Source organism: Nyctibius grandis, chromosome 6, assembly GCF_013368605.1.
Source record: "Nyctibius grandis isolate bNycGra1 chromosome 6, bNycGra1.pri, whole genome shotgun sequence".
Taxonomy (NCBI): Eukaryota; Metazoa; Chordata; class Aves; order Nyctibiiformes; family Nyctibiidae; genus Nyctibius; species Nyctibius grandis.
In genome coordinates this window covers 68,912,872-68,933,358 of record NC_090663.1, presented here as the reverse complement: position 1 = coordinate 68,933,358, position 20,487 = coordinate 68,912,872, and the positions used below count along the sequence as shown (strand labels likewise).

General features: G+C 39.1%; 1 protein-coding gene across 4 annotated transcripts; it reads left to right on the top strand.

Moving 5' to 3' along the window:
* Window positions 1-96: 96 nt before the first annotated feature.
* On the top strand, window positions 97-20,422 carry HELQ (helicase, POLQ like). Of its 4 annotated transcripts, none has more exons than XM_068403393.1 (18): window positions 97-389; window positions 797-1,001; window positions 1,876-2,054; window positions 2,554-2,754; window positions 3,787-3,859; window positions 4,343-4,440; window positions 5,045-5,143; window positions 5,851-5,996; window positions 6,881-7,120; window positions 7,931-8,072; window positions 8,370-8,474; window positions 8,999-9,215; window positions 10,028-10,185; window positions 12,069-12,167; window positions 12,453-12,626; window positions 13,251-13,364; window positions 15,334-15,468; window positions 20,246-20,422. In XM_068403393.1, exons 1-18 carry the CDS (start codon window positions 237-239, stop codon window positions 20,330-20,332), a joined length of 2,625 nt encoding a protein of 874 aa, XP_068259494.1. In that variant the 5' UTR covers window positions 97-236; the 3' UTR covers window positions 20,333-20,422. The 4 variants fall into 4 exon arrangements, with proteins under 4 accessions (XP_068259494.1, XP_068259490.1, XP_068259491.1 ...); XM_068403389.1 differs by having other exon boundaries at window positions 797-1,535; XM_068403390.1 differs by lacking the exon at window positions 13,251-13,364 and having other exon boundaries at window positions 797-1,535.
* Window positions 20,423-20,487: the final 65 nt, after the last annotated feature.

The following is a 20,487-nucleotide window of genomic DNA, read 5'->3' as shown; positions in this document are numbered from 1 at the left end:
CCGCTGGCCAATGGGGTCGCGGCCTGCCCTACCTGAGGCACGCGATTGGCCGCCGCTCAGTGGCGGTCCCTGTATTTCAGTAGCTTGTGGATGGAAGTGACGCTGGTGGCGGCTGAGGCGGGGCGCCGGTGGAGCCGCGGTCTCCTCATGGCGGTTCGGCCGCCCCTCGCCATGCCCTGCCCCGGTCTTAGGGCAGAGGCTGATTCCTCCCTTCCCAGCTCCCCGGCACGGCCGTGATGGCTGAGCCCGGCCTCGCGGTGCGGAGGAAGAGCCGACCCAGCTCTGTCCGCAAGCGGAGCCGGGCCTCGGCGCAGCCGAGCGCCGTCTGCTCGCCGGTGGCTCGCAAGAGACCGAGCTCTGGTGGCGAGGGGCCCCCGACCGAGACCCCGGTACGGGGTGGTGGGGTGCGGGCGGGCGGGCGGGCAGGCTCCTCTGGCTGGGCAGGGAGGTGGGAGGTGACTCCATCTGGGAGGGTGGCTTGGCCCAGGCCGAGCCTGAGTGAGCCTGGTCGGGGAGGGCCTTTGTGTGAGGGGATGCGTTTTGGCTTAAACTAGCTTTAACAAAAACCGTCACGGCTACGTAGGCATCATGTCTACTTGTAGGTCAAGTTTCACTGAGTTAAAACACGTCTCCTTTAGGAGTCAAGCTAGGTTTTCCTCACAACGTCAGAAAAACACTTAACTTTCTTGTTGAGGAAGACTTAAATGACTTGCACCTGATGCGCGTGCTGTACAAGTTATGCTGCCTTCTTTGCTGTTACTTTTGAGTATTAATACTCATTGTTATGTTTTTACAGTGTAGTAATGATAGTGAAGAAGATATGTTTGGCGACTATGACAGCTTTTGTGGAAATGATTCTTTGCTAGCTCAAGTTGATGATATGGAGCACAAATACCTGCAGGATAAAAATATGGATATTAAAGCAGCTGAACACATCATACTTTGGAATCCTCAGTCAGGAATTCACCAGAAAAAACAAGATCATTTTTCTACTTCAGAAAGTATGGTTGTCCTTAAAACTGACAAAGATGATGCTTTCCAAATGAATGAAAATGAGCCGGTGGATAGCAATCAAGAATCAACTGAATCTATTTTAGATGACTTGCCATCATCACAACTTTTGTATTTTGAGAAAATGGATGAACTTTCTTCTGGTTCTAGAATATCTCTAGTCTCAGAAAGGAGGAATAAATGTGTGAATTCTTCCTCAGACAAAATCAGGAGTCCATCATCTTTTTGTCCTGATGCTGAACACAGGAACAAACCTGCTGACTTTTCCTCAGACTCTAAGTGTGATTTACTTAAAACTGAGAGTCTAAAAGATCATCTGAAAAGTGCTATGACTGGAAATGCCAAAGCCCAGACTCTGCAGGTCTCTAAGACCAAGCAGCTTAAAGAAGCTGTTTTATCTGAAGAGATTTGTGTTGCTAAGAAAACTATTGAATCATCTTCTGTTGATATAGGCCCTTTTTATGGATTACCTAGCAAAGTTAAAGAGCTATTCAGACAATTTCGAGGGATTGAAACACTTTATGGTAATATAACTAATGGTTTGTTGAAAAAAAAATTGCTAGTGAAGTGTTGCCTGTTTAACCTATTACAGTGTAAAAATATTTAAGTTAAGGTAATATTTAATGTAAGCCATATTGGAAAGTGGTTGTTTTGTTTTAAGTGTTTTTCATTTTTTAGATGGATGGGAAAGGTTGGTATGGCTTATAGTGTACTTTTGAAGGCTTGATCACTAAAAGCTTTTAGTGGTTTATTGAAGAAAAACTCTCAAAAACTAGGCTTAAAGTATTTTGTATGAAATACAGGCATTTTGATATTGATTAATGTGCCCCTGGGGGTTGCTAATAATTCTTTTTAATCTTGCAGAATGGCAGCATGATTGCTTAATGTTAGAATCTCTACAGCAAAGGAAGAATTTAATATACTCATTGCCAACCAGTGGTGGAAAAACACTTGTAGCTGAAATAATAATTCTCCAAGAATTACTCTGCAGGCAGAAAGATGTTCTGATGATCCTGCCATATGTTGCCATTGTCCAAGAAAAGGTCTGGATACAGTGTTTCTGATACTGCTTATCTTTTCTGATATGCCTTGTTACTTGGCTGGTTTTAACACTAATTTTAGCAAACTTCATGATTTTCATAAATATATGGTGGGAAGCGAGTGACTTCTCTGTTAAATGCTGCTCTGAGGGTCAGTAATTTCGTAATAAAACAGACTTAAATTATGAAGGGAAGGTGCTGAGTTATAAATTAAAGTGTGTTGAATTTTGAAATACTAGCTTTTTGCAATGTTATGTATAGTTCTGTAGTCTTAGATCTGTACTGCCTAACTTGCTAAACAAATGGTCTTGAAATAAAAACCAAGCTTGATAATATTTGTAAAGACTTCAGCTTTGCAGTTGGAAAAGGGTAGTCAGCTAATGTTTTCACTAATTTAAACAGTTGATTGTGGTGTGGCTTGGTTATGTGTATGTTGAGTTCTTGAGGCAGCTCTGAAATCCAAAATGAACATGAGTTTGTTCTAATTGATTTTTGTTAACAGGTTAGGGGTTTATCGAGTTTTGGGATAGAATTAGGTTTCCTGGTTGAAGAATACGCAGGAAGTAAAGGAAGATTTCCACCAATCAAGAGGAGAAAGAAAAAGTCTCTTTATATTGCTACTATAGAAAAAGGACATGCTCTAGTAAATTCCTTAATTGAAACAGAAAGAATTGATGACCTCGGTCTGGTTGTAGTAGATGAGGTATGCTACAAGATTTACTCAGATTTATAATATGCAATTTTTTATATTTATAATACACAATTAGTAGCAAAGAACAGTTTTTTTTCATTACTTGTTTTTGCTTTGAGTGTTTATCATGAAATTATTGCTGCTTAACTTTTTTCTGCATTGGTACATAATTCCATAATATTGAAAGTTATTTTTCTTTAACTGAAGCATTTGTTGCTGTATCAGGACAATAGATTATGTATTGAGAGATCTACTGTGTTAATGGTTGATGGTGAATTACTTAGTAACTACTTGTCAATTAGACACCTCTAATAGATTAGAAAAAACATAAGTCATTTTAATCATATGGAATGTATTTTATGAATCCCAGAACTGCAAACCATAAGATTGTGTCTGGTATTAATAATGACTAAATGAAACATAAAAAAAAAAATTAAGTAACATCTGACTGTGAGAATTGCCTGTTATTCTGCTTTTTAGTGGTGTGGCTGAGTTGTGCTACTAAGGGTCGATTGGGAGGTTAAATTACATGTGTAATCTCTAACAGAGATGTTTAATTCATGGAGTGCTTCAGGCTGACTGACCTTACTTTAACACAGTAGCTTCTAAACAGAAGGCAGCTTAAGATTTAACTTCTACTTTCTCTGGTAGTAGCTGGCTGCTAGAAAATTTTTTATATTAACTTCCACTGTAAGGGTTGCGTAAAACACTGTTTGTTTAGAAGTGCTTTAGGCTGGTGAATAAGAAGATCTCCCCACTGACTTTGCTGTCAGGAGTTAACTGTTTGTGTCAGTTATGGTCTAGTTAAATGGCAGGCAAATCTTGTCTACATTTGCTCTTGGGTCTGTTTTTCTGTGGTTCTTAAATGTTGTTGCAGTGGGGCTATACTTCTGGAAGGAGTCAAAATTTGCCAGAGGATATCATGAGGAAGTCCAACAAAGACATTTCTGTAATATTTGTTCAGGACTACATAATTGGGGGTTTTATAGAAATACTCTTAACTCAGTAATATTCTTGCATTTTCTTTTTCCCTTCTGTGCACAGTTGCATATGCTTGGTGAGGGAAGTCGTGGAGCAACACTGGAAATTACTCTTGCGAAAATTCTTTACACTAGTAGTAAGTCATGGCTGCAGTTAAGTTATTAAAATATTGTAGTGATGGCATCTCTAGAGAGAAGTCATACTTTTGCTTTCAGGATTTGTGGTGTTCTGGCCGCTTTTTAAAAATATGGCATGACTCCATGCATTAACAGTGTTTACTCATTTAAGTGTTGGTCAATTGACCCTGTAATGATGGTCTGAGGGTTTTTGAAGCTTTTTTGATACTTCTTCTCTGAGAAATCCTGAGTATTGTAAAATGTCTTCCATTTCTTCGTAGGAGCCCCTTAGCCATTCCAATTAAAAGCTTCTATAGAGAAGGATTCCTTTTTTATGTTTATGTCTCGGGTAATATTTCTTAGCTGTATCCCCCTTCAAACCTGTTACTTTGGCATTTAAAAAAGACTAACGATGAAGAAGCAGGCTTATGAATTAAACAGTGAGCAGAAGTCTTAAAAATTGTGAACATGGCAATAAATTCATCTCAACTTCTGTTTTACAGAAAACACGCAAATCATTGGAATGAGTGCAACTTTAAATAATGTTGGAGACCTGCAGAAGTTCCTGCAAGCGGAGTACTACACTAATAATTTTAGACCGGTCTGTATACAAGATACCATAAACTAGTAAAGAAGATATTTGGCTTTAAAATCATATCATATCTGTTTAGCAACTTATTTATTTAATGTCATATCACAGCTTTTGTGCTTGATTTTACTGTGTAATGTAATATAATGCCTGCTACTGCTTGCAATTGCACCAATACAGTAAATAGCACTAGGCACTTGTAAATGCACAAATGCCAGTACCTTTATATTGTTGCGTTGAGCCATTTGTGTCATTTTAACTAAACCAGTTTCTAAATTACAGCTACTGTGGTAATTCATTATACTTAATTTGATATAACTAGAATCTGGACTACTGGTACCTGAATGCTGTCATGACAATGGTTTATAGATAGTTCATGGGATACCATATTTGTCATATTTATTATAATTAGACACTTTCTCAAGGCAAATAATTAAAACAATTCACTTTTAAATAAATTCTTGATGGGGTGGAATGTGTGCTCGTGTGCATGCAAGTATGTATATGAAATGTGATGCTTAGAAAAAACACAGCTGTGCATCAGTAATCGCTTTAATCCTTAGAGAAGACTTGGTAATTTAATGAAAGTTTCTGTTTATGGCTTATATCTCCCTAGGTAGAATTAAAGGAATACGTAAAGATACGAGACACCATTTATGCAGTTGACAGCAAAACAGAAAATGGCTTTACTTTTTCACGTCTCCTTAATTTCAAGGTAAAACTGAAGTGCTTATAGTTTCTTTGAACTATAGTTATGAAATGTATTATTTTACACTGATTAGTTTACAGAGCTTTTACCAAAGAAATTACTTAAACCTGATAGTTCACTTGTAATATCTGTGAGAGATAAAATGGTAGGCTTTGGGGAGAAAAAAGGCCTTTAAAATACTGAATGCTTAACCTGATTTTCACTCCTTTACTGGTCTTTAAGGCAGAGGTTTCTTCAGTATTTTGATGTGTGAAGAACAATGGGTTTGAGTATTCCAGATACCCAGTGCTTTATGTTTTGGGGTAGATTTTCTCAACAATTGATCACTCTTAGACAATACTAAAAGAAGACACCTTTTTTGGTTTTTGTTGGCTCATTACTGCCTTGTTGTGATTCATTTCAACCTTTAAAAAGAAACATGTGTGTTATGGTAGACTGCCAGTAGCACAATTAACATCACTATGGTGTCGCTAAAAGAAATTGAAGTATTAAGGGGGAAAAAGCAAAGCATTTGATTTACATCCATGTATCCCTCAGTTCAAGCTAGAAGTGTTAATAAACTCTTTCAAGTGAAGGATTGGGAGAAAAGCTTATCCTATATATTTTTGTAATTATGTCACGTTAAAGCAAACGGGAATATTCTAGTGAAGGTTGAGAACAAACCTTGACTTAATTTCTAAATTTAAATCTTTGTCAATCTGTGTTTATGATAGTATTCTAGTAATCTGGAGAAAGCAGATCCTGACCACATCATTGCGCTGGTTACTGAAGTTATTCCTAAATATTCCTGCCTAATCTTTTGTCCCACTAAAAAGAACTGTGAAAATGTGGCTTCAATGGTGTGCAAGTATCTCAAGAAGTAAGTTTGTAATTATTTTTTAATTATATATGGAATAATTGATCGGAACTTAGGATTTATCTTCACTAGTTTAGAAGTGACATTCCCTGGTGATCGGAAGTAAATACTTTGAATATGGAATCATGTAAAGTTGCTAACTGCATAAATGATAGCAAACTGCTCAAGGCTCATTAAACAAATGTCTTACCAAAAAAAAAAAAAATCTTATTTTTAAACAAACTAGTTGAAAAAATGGTTATTAGAGAACAACCAGAGAAAAAAGGAAAAGCATACTAAGTAACCTTGTGTCCCTTTGGCATTGGTCTCTGCAAGCTTAGAAAACAAACATTGTCTCCGTAGCCCGGTATTTGGTCATGTATGTTACTAGTCAGTTGATTATCTCTGTTCCACAGCTACTTTGTGAATGTAAGTTGTGAAATCTAAACTAGGCTTTGTTAATAAAGAAAAGAAAGTAAGACTTACGTTTGGATTCATTTAAACGTGATTTGATCAACTCATAACGGTCTAGCAAAGTTAATATAATTTCTTCCTACATAAAATTTAAAATAAAAAAAACCTTCCTTGCTATCAAAATTGAAACCATTTTTGATGTACCTATAATCTTCACTACAAGCCGATACTGGCCCTATTTCCTTTCTTCAGTGCACTCAATGCCCACATCCAGTCACTATTTGATCCCTTCTGTACCTGTGCTTACAAACAAGAAAAGAGTTCTATTGCAACTTAATCAGTCTCCTGTGTATTGTTATTTTAAAGTTTGAAATAACTGCTTCAACCTAGATGTTAGAGGAACGGATAATGAACAGAAATAGAGAGTAAGCATGTCTTTTTTTAAGTAGTTAGTGATTGATCAAAGTCTAAAGAAATGCTTTTTTTCTTCCAAGAGACTTTAGAGCTCACAGGGAGAAAGAGAAACAAGATCTCATCAAGAACCTAAAGAATATTGGAAATGGAAGTGTCTGTCCTGTTCTGAAGCAAACAATCCCTTTTGGTATTGCCTATCACCATAGTGGCCTTACAAATGATGAAAGAAGAAGTATAGAGGAAGCATATTCCACAGGTGTCCTGTGTCTGCTTGCTTGCACAGCTACTTTAGCTGCTGGAGTCAACCTGCCAGCTAGAAGGTTAGTAACTGAAACACATTTCATTTTGCCATTGATTTTTGCTTTGTAAAAAAATTACTTTAAGTTGGAAATATTGGTATTATTTAAAGTATGTTTCTGCTTTTACTAGCAAATTGGAAGCGTAAGGAATTTTGTGTTCAACTCGGGACACAAGACTGCAAAGTGTTAATGTAGGAAGCGTGAATCAGTAGCGAGTCCCTCAGTATGCATAGCTGAAGAGCAATTATCTAAATGGATTAAGGAAATTTTAATAAATTGAGGAAATGCTTCAGTATTTTAGTAATGTTATCCAGAAGAATAAGGAATTCATGGTGGTTTCTTTAGATATTGTCCTAAGAACAGTGTTTAAATTGTAAAATAAATCCTTTCAAAGGAGATGCAGTTTGAATATGTTTTAACACAAATATGTGTTATCTTTTCTTATACAAGTGCTGATTGTATGGCTGCCATACTCTGTATGACTGAAGATTGTTTGCTAAGAATTCAGTTTTGTGTGCATGCAAGTATGGAGTAATGCATCTGAGGGGAGAAGAAAACTTCCTACGGCCAAGTGTTGTCTTTCTAGCATAACTGATGTATGGTCAGTGTTGCTTATGTTCTGCAAATGTTCTGCAAAACATAATAAACATGACTTATCATTCAATAAACCTTAAACCGTTAATGTTTTCCTGGTTGATTTACACATGTGTTCAAACAGGGGCATTTGATTTTTATTAGTTACTGAGCAAGGGGCATATATAAAGAATGCATTTGTAAAAAATTTTATTGCTGCTTTAGTAATTTTAATATAAAGCATAAATTAATTTACAGGGTTATTCTAAGAGCTCCTTATGTTGCTAGTGACTTCCTGAAGAAGAACCAGTATAAACAAATGATTGGCAGAGCTGGTCGAGCTGGTATTGACAGTGCTGGAGAAAGTATTCTCATAGTGCAAGAAAAAGACAAACACTTGGTAATTTTTACAAAGCTGTTGGTAATTTAAATTGTTGGGTTAAGCTGGCGGGATAAACAAGAGGAACTGAGCTGCCTAGCTTCATTTTTGTTCACTTCTTAATGTTGCAAGTATTTGACTTGTATAATAATACTTATAACTTACCTTTATGTGGTTTGTTTTCAGTTGTGAACTGTAAACATTAGATGTCTCACTTATTTTCTTTATAAGCTGAATCACGCGTATCAGTATTTTGAAAAGTGTAAAACTAATGCATAAATATTTTCCCTGAACTAATACATTTCTTGCTTTTTTTAGGTTCAGGATTTAGTTAACAGTCCTTTGGAGAACTGTTACAGCAATCTTCTGCTGGAGTTGACCAAGGGAATGCAGAGCTGCTTGTTATCTTTGGTTGGACTGAAGGTATCAGTTAACTCTTCTCTGTGAGTAACTTAAGTGCTTGAGAATGGAAAGAAAATCTTATCTGTTGATTCTATAGAAAAAACAGACTTTTTAAACAGATTGGCTACGAGTTCAGAACAGCTTCTAATCAGATAAGGACAAAGATTAGTCTTTTTATTTAACTCAGTTATCAAGTAATAATGTAACATGACAATTTCCTTATGTGTAAAAGTCAATTATATCTACATTATGATGCATTACATTATTAATATTTACATTTCTGATACTTGATTCAAAATACAAATAGAAACTGTGAGACAAATTAACATGGTGCAGTAACTAGAATAATAGAACAGGTAGAAAGCAGTCCTATAGATCCATCGTAGACTGTCTATCGTTTTATTTGTTATGTATTTCTGTTGAAACACAATAACAAGGATATCAAACTGCTTGTCTATTCAGTACATTTTTTTCTTACAGATTATGAAATGTGTTATATGAAATGACACCTTTAAACACACTAATCACTTGCAAAACTGTTGCAGATAGCAGTTACCCATGAGGAAGTCAACAGTTTTATGTGCAGTACATTGCTGAGTGTTCAGCAGCACCTGCTCTTTAAAGAGAAGAGCCTCTCGGAGATAATTAAAGATGGGCTAGAAAATCTAATAGAAAAAGGACTTCTAAAACGAAGAATATCTGAGGACCACAATTCCAAATGTACACTAACAATCACACCATTGGGTAAAGCTACATATAAAGGTAAGACTTTTTTTATTCCTGTTGTAATCTTTATTTCAACAAACCCTTTCATCTCAGCCTTATCTCAGTTTGATATGTTTTCCCATCTTCAGTCTGAAACTGCAATGAAAAATAAGTTGTAGAGAGACAGTTTTGATTACTAAATGATGTGCTGGACTGAAAATGGGAATGAACAAGTAGCGTATGACTGAACATGATGGGAATGGGGTGTAATAACATTGGTCACAATGGGAGTAAAACCAGAACTGTATGCTAAAAAAAATTATTTTAAAGATTTGATTTAGTGATTGTAATCAAAATGGCTCACAACCTCATTTTATAATTCAGTTATGAACAGGTATTGTGAACAGGGGGATTCCTTGACCTAGAGGGAAGCTTAAGAGGCAAAGGAAGCATATGATGCATAGACCGATTGTAATAAAGAAGGGACTGTATCAGGAAGTTCTGTTTTCCTGTCATAGTGTAAAGATATGGGATATAGAACACAATTGGAATACGACAAACCTCTGAAAGATTCCTTCAATCTATGAGATTGTTCCAGGTTTTTATTAAAGCCAGGGCACTTGACAAACACTCCAAAACCACAGAGAGAATGGACATACATGGCAATAGGTGACTGCCTTTCCTCAGTTCCATTTCACTGCTCGTGTTAGGTTAGAGCAATTATTCAGGTTACAGTTATTTCTGTTCACTTTAGATGGCATTACAAGCTTTTGTGGAAGACAAAGGGAATATTGACTTTATGTTAAAATCTATTACACTTAACTCTGTATGCCTGTTTAAAATTGCAATACATTGTGTGCTTATTATAGGGTCTATAGACTTGGCATACTGCAATCTTCTTTACAGAGAATTGAAGAAAGGTTTGGAAGGGCTGATTCTTGAGAGCAATCTTCATCTTCTGTATCTGGCAACTCCATATGATATGACTTCTAACTGTAGCCCAGATTGGATGATATACTTGAGACAGGTGAGAATTTACTAGCAAACATGCATTGGGGCATATAGTAATCCTGCTTATTAAACTTTAGGTAAGTTTATACACATAGGAAATGTAGATAGTGGGGTAACGATTTGATGAAAAGTTATGATGTGCTATTTTATTTTCAGGCACAGGGCAGAAGTGCTTTCCCGTATTGCATAAAAACCAAAGTTCTCTTTTGCATGTATATTTGACCCTGTATGGGGGAAACAGCGGCATGAAACAGGTCTCTTGAGTTGCCAGTCTCCAAATCCTGACTCTAAACTTGGTGCTAGCCTTGCTATCACCAGAGTCTGGTTAATCTTAAACAAGACTTTCCTATAAACTAGTTATATGTAACCACATTATTGTAGTCTTACAAGAAAACCACTATCAAATTAATCAAGAGCCATATTTACCTTCTGATGTTTGCTCATTTAATCTGTAGTTTAGGGAGCAAAATCCAGTGGAGAATGTTAGGTATTAATCTTTGATATCTGAGTCTAATGCTTAACTCCAGCCATGATCACAACTGTTACGCTGTGACCAATACCCTCCTATGGACTACTATGCTTATGTCAGCCTTAGCAGCACAGCTCTTATCCTAGTCTTGCACACTCTGTAAGATCCACCCATAATTCAACCACTCCCTTTTCTGTAAGGTGTTGTATACTAGGGATAGCACTAAAATGTATTTAATTTTGTTAAAATGTGGCATTCAGAGATGGACAGTTACAGACAATTCAAACAAGTAGGCAAAGAAGCTGCAGATCCGACTGTCTAGTGACTATAGTACTAGTCTAGTGACTGCTATAGAGGGATATTGAAAAACATTGTTTCACTTTGAGTAATAGACTTCTGTTTTCTGTAATATTAAGAGAACTAAATATGTGAAAATTCTTTATCAAACTGTCCTGGAGTCTGCAGAGCAATTGTTAAACTTGGAGAACAGTCTTTGATCACCATTTGGGGAAGACATTAAATCCAGGAGATACTTTAATCTTGATTACATTTCTTGGAAAAAATATTTAAGCACTTAGAAATGAGTTAGTTCTGCAGGATTTTTAACCTGTTCATCTTGAATCTTAAATATACAAGTAGACGTTTTTACCAAGAGATGTGAGAAAAGTGATGCTGTAATACTAGAATAGGCTATACGTTTATAAAAATAAAAACTTCATATGTATGGACACCAGAAGTCTATCAGCAGAACACAGAATCACACAGAATCACACAGAATCACACAGAATCACACAGAATCACACAGAATCACACAGAATCAACTAGGTTGGAAGAGACCCCTGGGATCATAGAGTCCAACCTTTGACCTGACACCACTGTGTCAACTAGGCCATGGCACTAAGTGCCACATCCAGTCTTTTCTTAAACACCTCCAGGGATGGTGACTCCACCACCTCCCTGGGCAGCCCATTCCAATGCCTAATAACCCTTTCTGTGAAGAAATTCTTCCTGATATCCAACCTGAACCTCCCCTGGCGCAGCTTGAGGCTATGCCCTCTAGTCCTGTCACTAGTTGCCTGGGAGAAGAGGCTGACCCCCACCCCGCTACAACCTCCTTTCACGTAGTTGTAGAGAGCAATAAGGTCTCCCCTCAGCCTCCTTTTCTCCAGGCTAACACATGTGTAAATGTATTTCCAAACCAGTGGAGTTCGAGATGAAGAAGAATGAAAGCTTGTCATTCACAGAGGAAAAGGGAAAACAATTTATCTGTCTGCAGGTGGTATCGGTATTGTACAAATTTGATGTGAGTTAGTTTTTTTACAGCTAAATAGAGCATATTCACATTGTTTGCAGCTCTTCTGATATGTAACACTTGTAACTTTTAATGAGTTGTTAATAAATAATCTTGACTGTAGTCAATCTTATTTTAGTTCAACCAGCTAAGTGCAGCAGAGCAAAAAGTAGCGGATATTGTGGGAGTACCTGAAAGCTTTATTACAAAAAAGGCTTCTGGTCAAGCCATCAGAAAGGTAGGCTGGAGATTTCTCATACCTAAGATGACAGTTCAGTCATTTCTTTTGATAATTTACAAATTCTAAATTATTTTTCTGCTAGTGTTCTTTATTACTGTTCTACTTATTAAGGTTCTATTAACTTCATTGATTGGTTTTCTTAATTTTTTTAATGTCTTTGGGTATAACGTAGACATGTTTTAAAGATGTGAAGGAGTAGAGATGAAAAGAATTTCCTCGTAGCACTAACAGAATATCTTGAATGTGATATTGGCTCTGAATTCTAACTTGCTTTATTCCTAGAACATGGACAGTGCTGTGGTAAACAGGCTCTACCTGTCATTTGTCCTTTATACCCTACTGAAAGAGACCAATATATGGAGCGTTTCAGAGAAATTTAATATGTCCCGAGGATATGTGCAAAATCTCCTTAATTCTGCTGCCTCATTCGCCTCCTGTGTTCTACATTTCTGTGAGGTAGTGTTAAATGAATTCCAATAAATTCTTCAGGACTGGTTTTGCAAAATCTGGAGTTTTGTTCTGTTACATTAGAACTGAACATAGGTGTTGCATTTCACTTTTCCTGTGCAAAACTATTTTTTTGCCTTTCCTGTTAAAAATTATTTCTCCTATTCAGAAAAGCATGCTTGTACAGTGATATTTCTTATACTAAAAGTAAGCTTTATGCACTGAGAATGTGAAAATATACAAACTGTACAGTGTCGGTGCTGTTGGTGAAATGATTGCCAATTTTATCTTTCTCTTGGAAATAAGGCAATCTGGTTGTGGAATGTCATCTCAGGAAAACATCTGGCTTGGCTTGTTCTCTTGGTTTTTTCCTCTATTGAAATCCTTCCTCTATTCTTCCTCTATAATCCTTTCCTCTATTGCTTATCCTTCAGAACTGCCCCAACTTTGGGACGTTCAGCTGAAGAGTGCTGAATACAACTCTGCAACTAACTGAAAGGATAACTAGAAATAATAGTGCTTCCCCTGTCTAAAAGCCAAATATATGCTTGTTGCTGCAGGAGAGCTCTTATCAGTCATACCCCCCAAATACAGAATTTAGGATCTCATTTTTAGTGAGCTTTGTCTCTGCAGGAATTGGAAGAATTCTGGGTTTATAAAGCCTTGCTGACAGAACTTACCAAGCAGTTGACATACTGTGTTAAGACAGAACTCATCCCCCTGATGGAGGTAGCAGGGGTTCTAGAGGTTGGTAAACCTGGCTTTGTGAGATTTTTTCAGTGTAAACTTATATGCTAAATGTTACTGTGCCTTTCAAGTATATCTGGAAGACCAAGCTAGTTTTTTATTGAGAATTTGGCATAGTGCAGATATCCCACAACAGCCCTGGAGGCTGGGGAAAAAGTGGTCTGTTGAAGAAATGTGAGCTGGAGCCAATAATGTTTTTCTTCTGGCTGCTACCACAGCAACAGGGAAAATGCTGTATTTGGACAATAATTTAGCTGTATACTCAGCTGGAAAACAGTCCAGGTTTCTTCTGTGGTGAGGATTCTTCAGTTCCTGGGAGTAAAGAGGAATAAGAATTTTACATATTTAGTTAAGATCTTCACAGAAATATGTGAAGTCCTATTGGGAACTTAGGCTTTTATGATCACTTGCAGTGTTGCATGTATTTTAAATAAAATTAACCGGCCTCTGAATCAAAGACTCCTATTAAAGTAGAAAATCTTTTTGGGCTTCAGTGCAAGGTTGTAAGTAATCAGTGGACATCTTTGTAAAATGATCTGACTTGCCTGTCCAGCCTATTGTAGAATCAGTTTGTCAGCAAACCGTTGAATTTAGTGGCAGTGAGGTTTTATTCTGAGAAGCTAAACAGTGATGAAGACCTAGAGCCTAATGGGTTTTTTTGTATGTATCAAATTTTCTGAATTGGATGCAAAAGGTAAATAGTTTTTTTTTCATGGCTCACTTCCTATGGGAGCATTTCTGTGTAAGGGCAAAAACAGTCTGGACAGCATGATTCTGCTGAAGTTTTATTTTAAAGATGGCTCTTCAAAAGTATTGCAGTCACCAAGGTACTTCTGCACTGGGGTTAAAACTATATGGAGAGCTGATAGTAGCGGGTAGACTGTCATCTTGAACAGATGTGATTTGCTTAGATTTCTGTGGAGGAAAGGATAAAATCAATCTTAAAGTTACTGTAGTGAAAGGGAAAATTATTTTCTGCACATTTACTTGCACAGTTTTCAGAGAGCAATCTACAACCTTTCTGTGAGATTTAAGTCATTAGTGGGGAAAGATTCTGTGTCATCTGTCATACTGTGCATATAACAGCCAAATAGAGCATGGAAAATATCTGTTGGCAATTAGTGGTTATTTTTGGTGAAATTAATGACACCTGCTTCACATCGATGAACATGCATAGTCCTGTTACCATGGAGGAAGAGAATATATTGTCAGCTCTTACGTGTTGGATGCTAAAAACCCCACATATGTCATCAAATAAATGTCTTTCTATTCCTTGTTGTCTTTAAAAGAGGCAAGGGGAAAAAAACAAAAGGTAATTGACCAAATGTTTGGAGGTGTAACACTTGTTCATTAAATTTGTATCATTTCATAGCTCAGGATACTAAAGCATTGGGTGTACTAAATTACCCTCCACTACTAGTGTAGAAATGCATTTTAATTTAAACTTTGTAACGTGCTAGCAGTATTTGTTTTGCAAAAGAAGTCTTTGCCCAGAGACCCTCTGTTAAGCAAATACTGCTTGGCTACCTTACCTGAAAGTATAGTCTTTTCTGGAATTTTGTGAAAGCTTTATGTGAAAATTCTGTGGAAAAAAAAAAAAGATAAAATCATCCCTCCCTTTCACTTGGACACCTCCAAAGAATGTGAGACAGTCATTCCTGTCAGTGACAGCGAATGCAGAAAACATGGTAACAAAAGAGGATGGCAGAGTCAGTATCATCTAGGCTCAGAGAAAATAATGACAAATGGGTTCCTAAGAGCTGGGTAAGGTTATGGGGAGGTAAATCTTAGGGGTAAAGCTGTATTTTTGGGGAGTAAAGATTCTCAGTGAGTATTCATGTTCTTAGAAAGATAAAGAGAATTGGATTGATATGCAAAGATGAAATGTTTGAGGTTGGTGCAGAGATTGGCACTTAATGGTAATTCTTACTGCCCGTTCTAATAATCTAACACAATTTTGGACTTGCAGGCACGAGCAAAACAGCTTTATAATGCAGGGTACAAAACTTTAGCACACTTGGCTAATGCAAATCCAGAAACTCTGGTCAAGATGATTGAGCACTTGTCACGACGTCAAGCCAAACAAATAGTTTCATCTGCAAAGGTAAGTTAGAAACAAAGTTATAAAAACCTGCCTCAGAACTTCAGTATGTCAAAAGTGGATGTTTGAATGACATTAAAAGTGAAGGATTCACTTTACTAGTAAAGGCATTAGTGGCTATTTGTGATACAAATACTGATCTGTATTAAGAATATATTGAAATATTTTCTTGACAATATCATTTATCTAAGATGGTTAAGAGTAATTAATTGAGCAGTTGCTGACCTTCATGCTCCTGAATGAGGCAAACTTAAACTTTTCTTAAAACAATTTGTTCTATACAGGATAGTGGAAAGTGGTGCTCTTTTTCACAGGGGAAGCAAAGGGCAAAAATGTTTGACAGCTTGTCTGATGAAATGAGGGAATTAAATGACCACCTTGATCTCCTTGCTGAGTCATAACTTAAAATGCTCGATTCTGCCAGTACCTCAGGACTTACCTTACAGAAATTCTAGTGGTAGTTGTGATAAAAGAACAGGATTTTCAGGACTGTAGAAATGGAAACCAACAAGGTATAGGGTTAACCTCACCTATTTAGGTTGCTTTTGTTATGCCTTGTTATTCTTTCCTTTCTAATTGTTTCCATTTTGAATATGCATCATGAGAAGGGCCTTCACTTAATATCTGCCTCTAAGGCATGCTTTAGTGCCTTAGGCACACATAAATAATCCAAGGGAAGGGATCTGTAACAAACACTGAGTTGTGCCTAAACAAAAAATACACAAGTATTTTGTTTACCATGTGGTAGTATTTTCTCTCCTCAGTCTCCCTTAATCATCTGCTGTTGCAATGGCATCAGCTTCATGTTTGATTCTGCTAAAATAGCAAGCTTGTGGTAAAGTAAGGGAATGCTGGGAATAAACAAATAGGTAGTTAATGTACAAATGATGCAGTCAATAACAAAGTCTTGGTTTGTATATTCCCATGGAGTAAAAGTACTAACTTTGATGTTTATGTGCTTAAAAGGTCTTGGCCATTTAATGTTGTTGCAGGCTCCTTACTGCTTTTTTTGCTGCTGTATGAGCCAAAACAAAGGGATATATGCAGATTCCTCATCTCACATAAGTGCCAAATCCAGCAGCCTAGCTTACTCATGCTGAGATATTAAACTGATGGAGTTTTCTCTAACTGGGAAGTTAGAGAAACACTCTTCTGAGTGCTTGCATGTGTTATGCTACACATGCTACTGGAGGACTGTTACACGGTAACTGCCAGCAACAAACAGCTCAGGGTAGTAGACACCAGGTGTGACGGTAATACGTGGGAAAGGTTTATGTCGTAGGGGCAAAAGGGTTCTGGGACAGGAATTAGCAGGGCTCATTTGGAGAATTTTAAACTAGATTCGAAGGGGGATGGGGTAGTAGCTGGGCTTGCACCACTGGGGCAACACTCTAGTGTTGAGGCAGACCAGGAGGCCTCCCATCCCCCTGGGGTGAAATCGGTGTGCTCAGCTCGCTCCCTGAAATGCCTGTACACCAATGCACGCAGCATGGGGAATAAACAGGAGGAGTTGGAAATCCATGTTCGGTCGGGGGGGCTATGATCTAGTGGCAATTACAGAGACTTGGTGGGACACCTCGCATGACTGGAATGTGGTCATGGATGGCTATGTCCTGTTCAGGAAAGACAGGCCACTAAGGAGAGGTGGTGGAGTTGCTCTTTATGTGAGTGAGCAGCTAGAATGTATTGAGTTCTGTCCAGGGGCGGATCAGGAGCGAGTTGAGAATTTGTGGGTGCGAATTAAGGGGCAGGCTGGCAGGGGTGATACTGTTGTGGGTGTCTATTACAGGCCTGGATCAGGATGAGGAGGGTGATGAGGCCTTCTACAGGCAGCTGAGAGCAGTCTCGCAATTACAGGGCCTGGTTGTTGTGGGGGATTTCAACTACCCTGATATTTGCTGGGAGGCCTACTCAGCCAGCCATCCTCAGTCCAGGAGGTTCCTCCAGTGCATTGATGATAACTTTCTGATGCAAATGGTGGATGAGCCAACTAGGAGAGGAGCGCTGCTGGATCTTGTTCTCACTAACAAGGAGGGTCTGGTTGAAGAGGTGAAGGTTGAGGGCAGCCTTGGTTGTAGTGACCATGAGATGGTAGAGTTCAGGATCTCATGTGGCAGGAACAGAATAGCTAGCAAAATCACAACCCTGGACTTCAGTAGGGCCAACTTTGGCCTTTTCAAGCAATTGCTAGGGGAAATCCCATGGGACAGGGTACTAGAAAGTAAGGGGGCTCAAGATAGTTGGTTAGCATTCAAGGACTGCTTCTTCCGAGCTCAAGATCAGAGCATCCCAGCAGGTAGGAAGTCAAGGAAGGGTACCAGGAGACCTGCATGGTTAAACAGGGAACTGCTGGGCAAACTCAAGTGGAAGAAGAGGGTGTACAGATCATGGAAGGAGGGGCTGGCCACTTGGGAGGAATATAAGTCTGTTGTCAGAGGGTGTAGGGAGGCAATTAGGAAAGCTAAGGCCTCCTTGGAATTAAACCTTGCAAGAGATGTCAAGGACAACAGAAAGGGCTTCTTCAAATACATTGCAGGTAAAACCAACACTAGAGGCAATGTAGGCCCACTGATGAATGAGGTGGGGGCCCTGGAGACAGAGGATAAAAAGAAGGCGGAGTTACTGAATGCCTTCTTTGTCTCTGTTTATACTGCTGGAGGCTGTCCTGAGGAGCCCCGGGCCCCTGAGGCCCCAGAAGAAGTCAGGATAGAGGAGGAGTCTGTCTTGGTAGATGAGGGCTGGGTCAGGGACCAATTAAGCAATCTGGACGTCCATAAATCCATGGGCCCTGATGGGATGCACCCGCGGGTGCTGAGGTTGCTGGCGGAAGTCATTGCTAGGCCACTCCATCATCTTTGCTAAGTCGTGGGCAACGGGAGAGGTGCCTGAGGACTGGAGGAAAGCGGATGTCACTCCAGTCTTTAAAAAGGGCAAGAAGGAGGACCCGGGTAACTACAGACTGGTCAGCCTCACCTCCATCCCCGGAAAGGTGATGGAACAACTTGTCCTTGGTGCTGTCTCTAGGCACATCAAGGATAGGGGGATCATTAGGGGCACTCAACATGGCTTCACCAAGGGGAAGTCATGCTCAACCAACTTGATAGCCTTTTATGAGGACGTAACCCGGTGGATAGATGATGGTAAAGCTGTGGATGTGGTCTATCTCGATTTCAGTAAAGCGTTTGACACGGTCTCCCACAGCATCCTCGCAGCTAAACTGAGGAAGTGTGGTCTGGATGATTGGGTAGTGAGGTGGATTGTGAACTGGCTGAAGGAAAGAAGCCAGAGAGTGGTGGTCAATGGGACAGAGTCCAGTTGGAGGCCTGTGTCTAGCGGAGTCCCGCAAGGGTCGGTACTGGGACCAGTACTATTCAATATATTCATTAATGACTTGGATGAGGGAATAGAGTGCACTGTCAGCAAGTTCGCTGATGACGCAAAACTGGGAGGAGTGGCTGACACACGGGAAGGCTGCGCAGCCATTCAGAGAGACCTGGACAGGCTGGAGAGTTGGGTGGGAGAAATTTAATGAAATATAACAAGGGCAAGTGTAGAGTCCTGCATCTGGGCAAGAACAACCCCATGTACCAGTACAAGTTGGGGACAGACCTGTTGGAGAGCAGCGTAGGGGAAAGGGACCTGGGGGTCCTAGTGGACAGCAGGATGACCATGAGCCAGCAGTGTGCCCTTGTGGCCAAGAAGGCCAATGGCATCCTGGGGTGTATTAGAAGGGGTGTGGTTAGCAGGTCGAGAGAGGTTCTCCTCCCCCTCTACTGTGCCCTGGTGAGGCCGCATCTGGAATATTGTGTCCAGTTCTGGGCCCCTCAGTTCAAGAAGGACAGGGAACTGCTAGAGAGAGTCCAGCGCAGAGCCACGAAGATGATTAAGGGAGTGGAACATCTCCCTTATGAGGAGAGGCTGAGGGAGCTGGGTCTCTTTAGCTTGGAGAAGAGGAGACTGAGGGGTGACCTCATTAATGTTTATAAACATGTAAAGGGCAAGTGCCATGAGGATGGAGCCAGGCTCTTCTCAGTGCCATCCCTTGACAGGACAAGGGGCAACGGGTGCAAGCTGGAACACAGGAGGTTCCACATAAATATGAGGAAAAACTTCTTTACGGTGAGGGTGACCGAACACTGGCACAGGCTGCCCAGAGAGGTTGTGGAGTCTCCTTCTCTGGAGACATTCAAAACCTGCCTGGACGTGTTCCTGTGTGATATGGTCTAGGCAATCCTGCTCCGGCAGGGGGATTGGACTAGATGATCTTTCGAGGTCCCTTCCAATCCCTAACATTCTGTGATTCTGTGAAACAGTTGCTAATATTGGGGGTCCTATATGTCTGATGTAAAATGCTGTAGTAAGAAATTTTGTGTAAGGCAAGAAATTGGCAGCCTGTCAGGCACAACTTACAAATGTTTATTTCAACATGGAAAATAAATGTTTAAGGTCAAAAATATTCTTGTTAACAGTTCTAGACAAAACTGTTTGTTCTGTTAAATTTTGTGTATTATGTGATGACAGAACTGAGAAAACCAGCTGTGTACTGTATGAATTTTTGTGTTAGTGTTTTTCATATGGGTATACAATAAACAGTAAAAAAATGTTGGTAGTAGTATTTGTGAAAATGTTAGTCCTTTGGGGCAAAGGTACTGTGGTCCTGTGAGCAGCAGCAACAGTTTTTTTACAGACCAGATGCAACTTTGAAAACATTGGTGTTTTAACCTGTCTAACAGTTATAGCTAATGCTTGTATTTATTTCCTAATATTTTTTCCATTATAGATGCTGCTGAGTGAAAAAGCTGAGGCTTTGCAAGAAGAAGTTGAAGAACTCTTAAAGGTGCCTACAGATATCCCAGGGACCTACTGACCAACTGTCATGAAGAAAAATCATGAATCCGAAAATTGGGATGTTTTAAAATTTGTAACTTTCCTGTGTAAAGTTGCTGTAATTATAATAAATATTTAATGTCTTTTGTATACCTCAGTCTTGTGTGAGTTCTGAGTTCAAAATGCTTCTCGGAA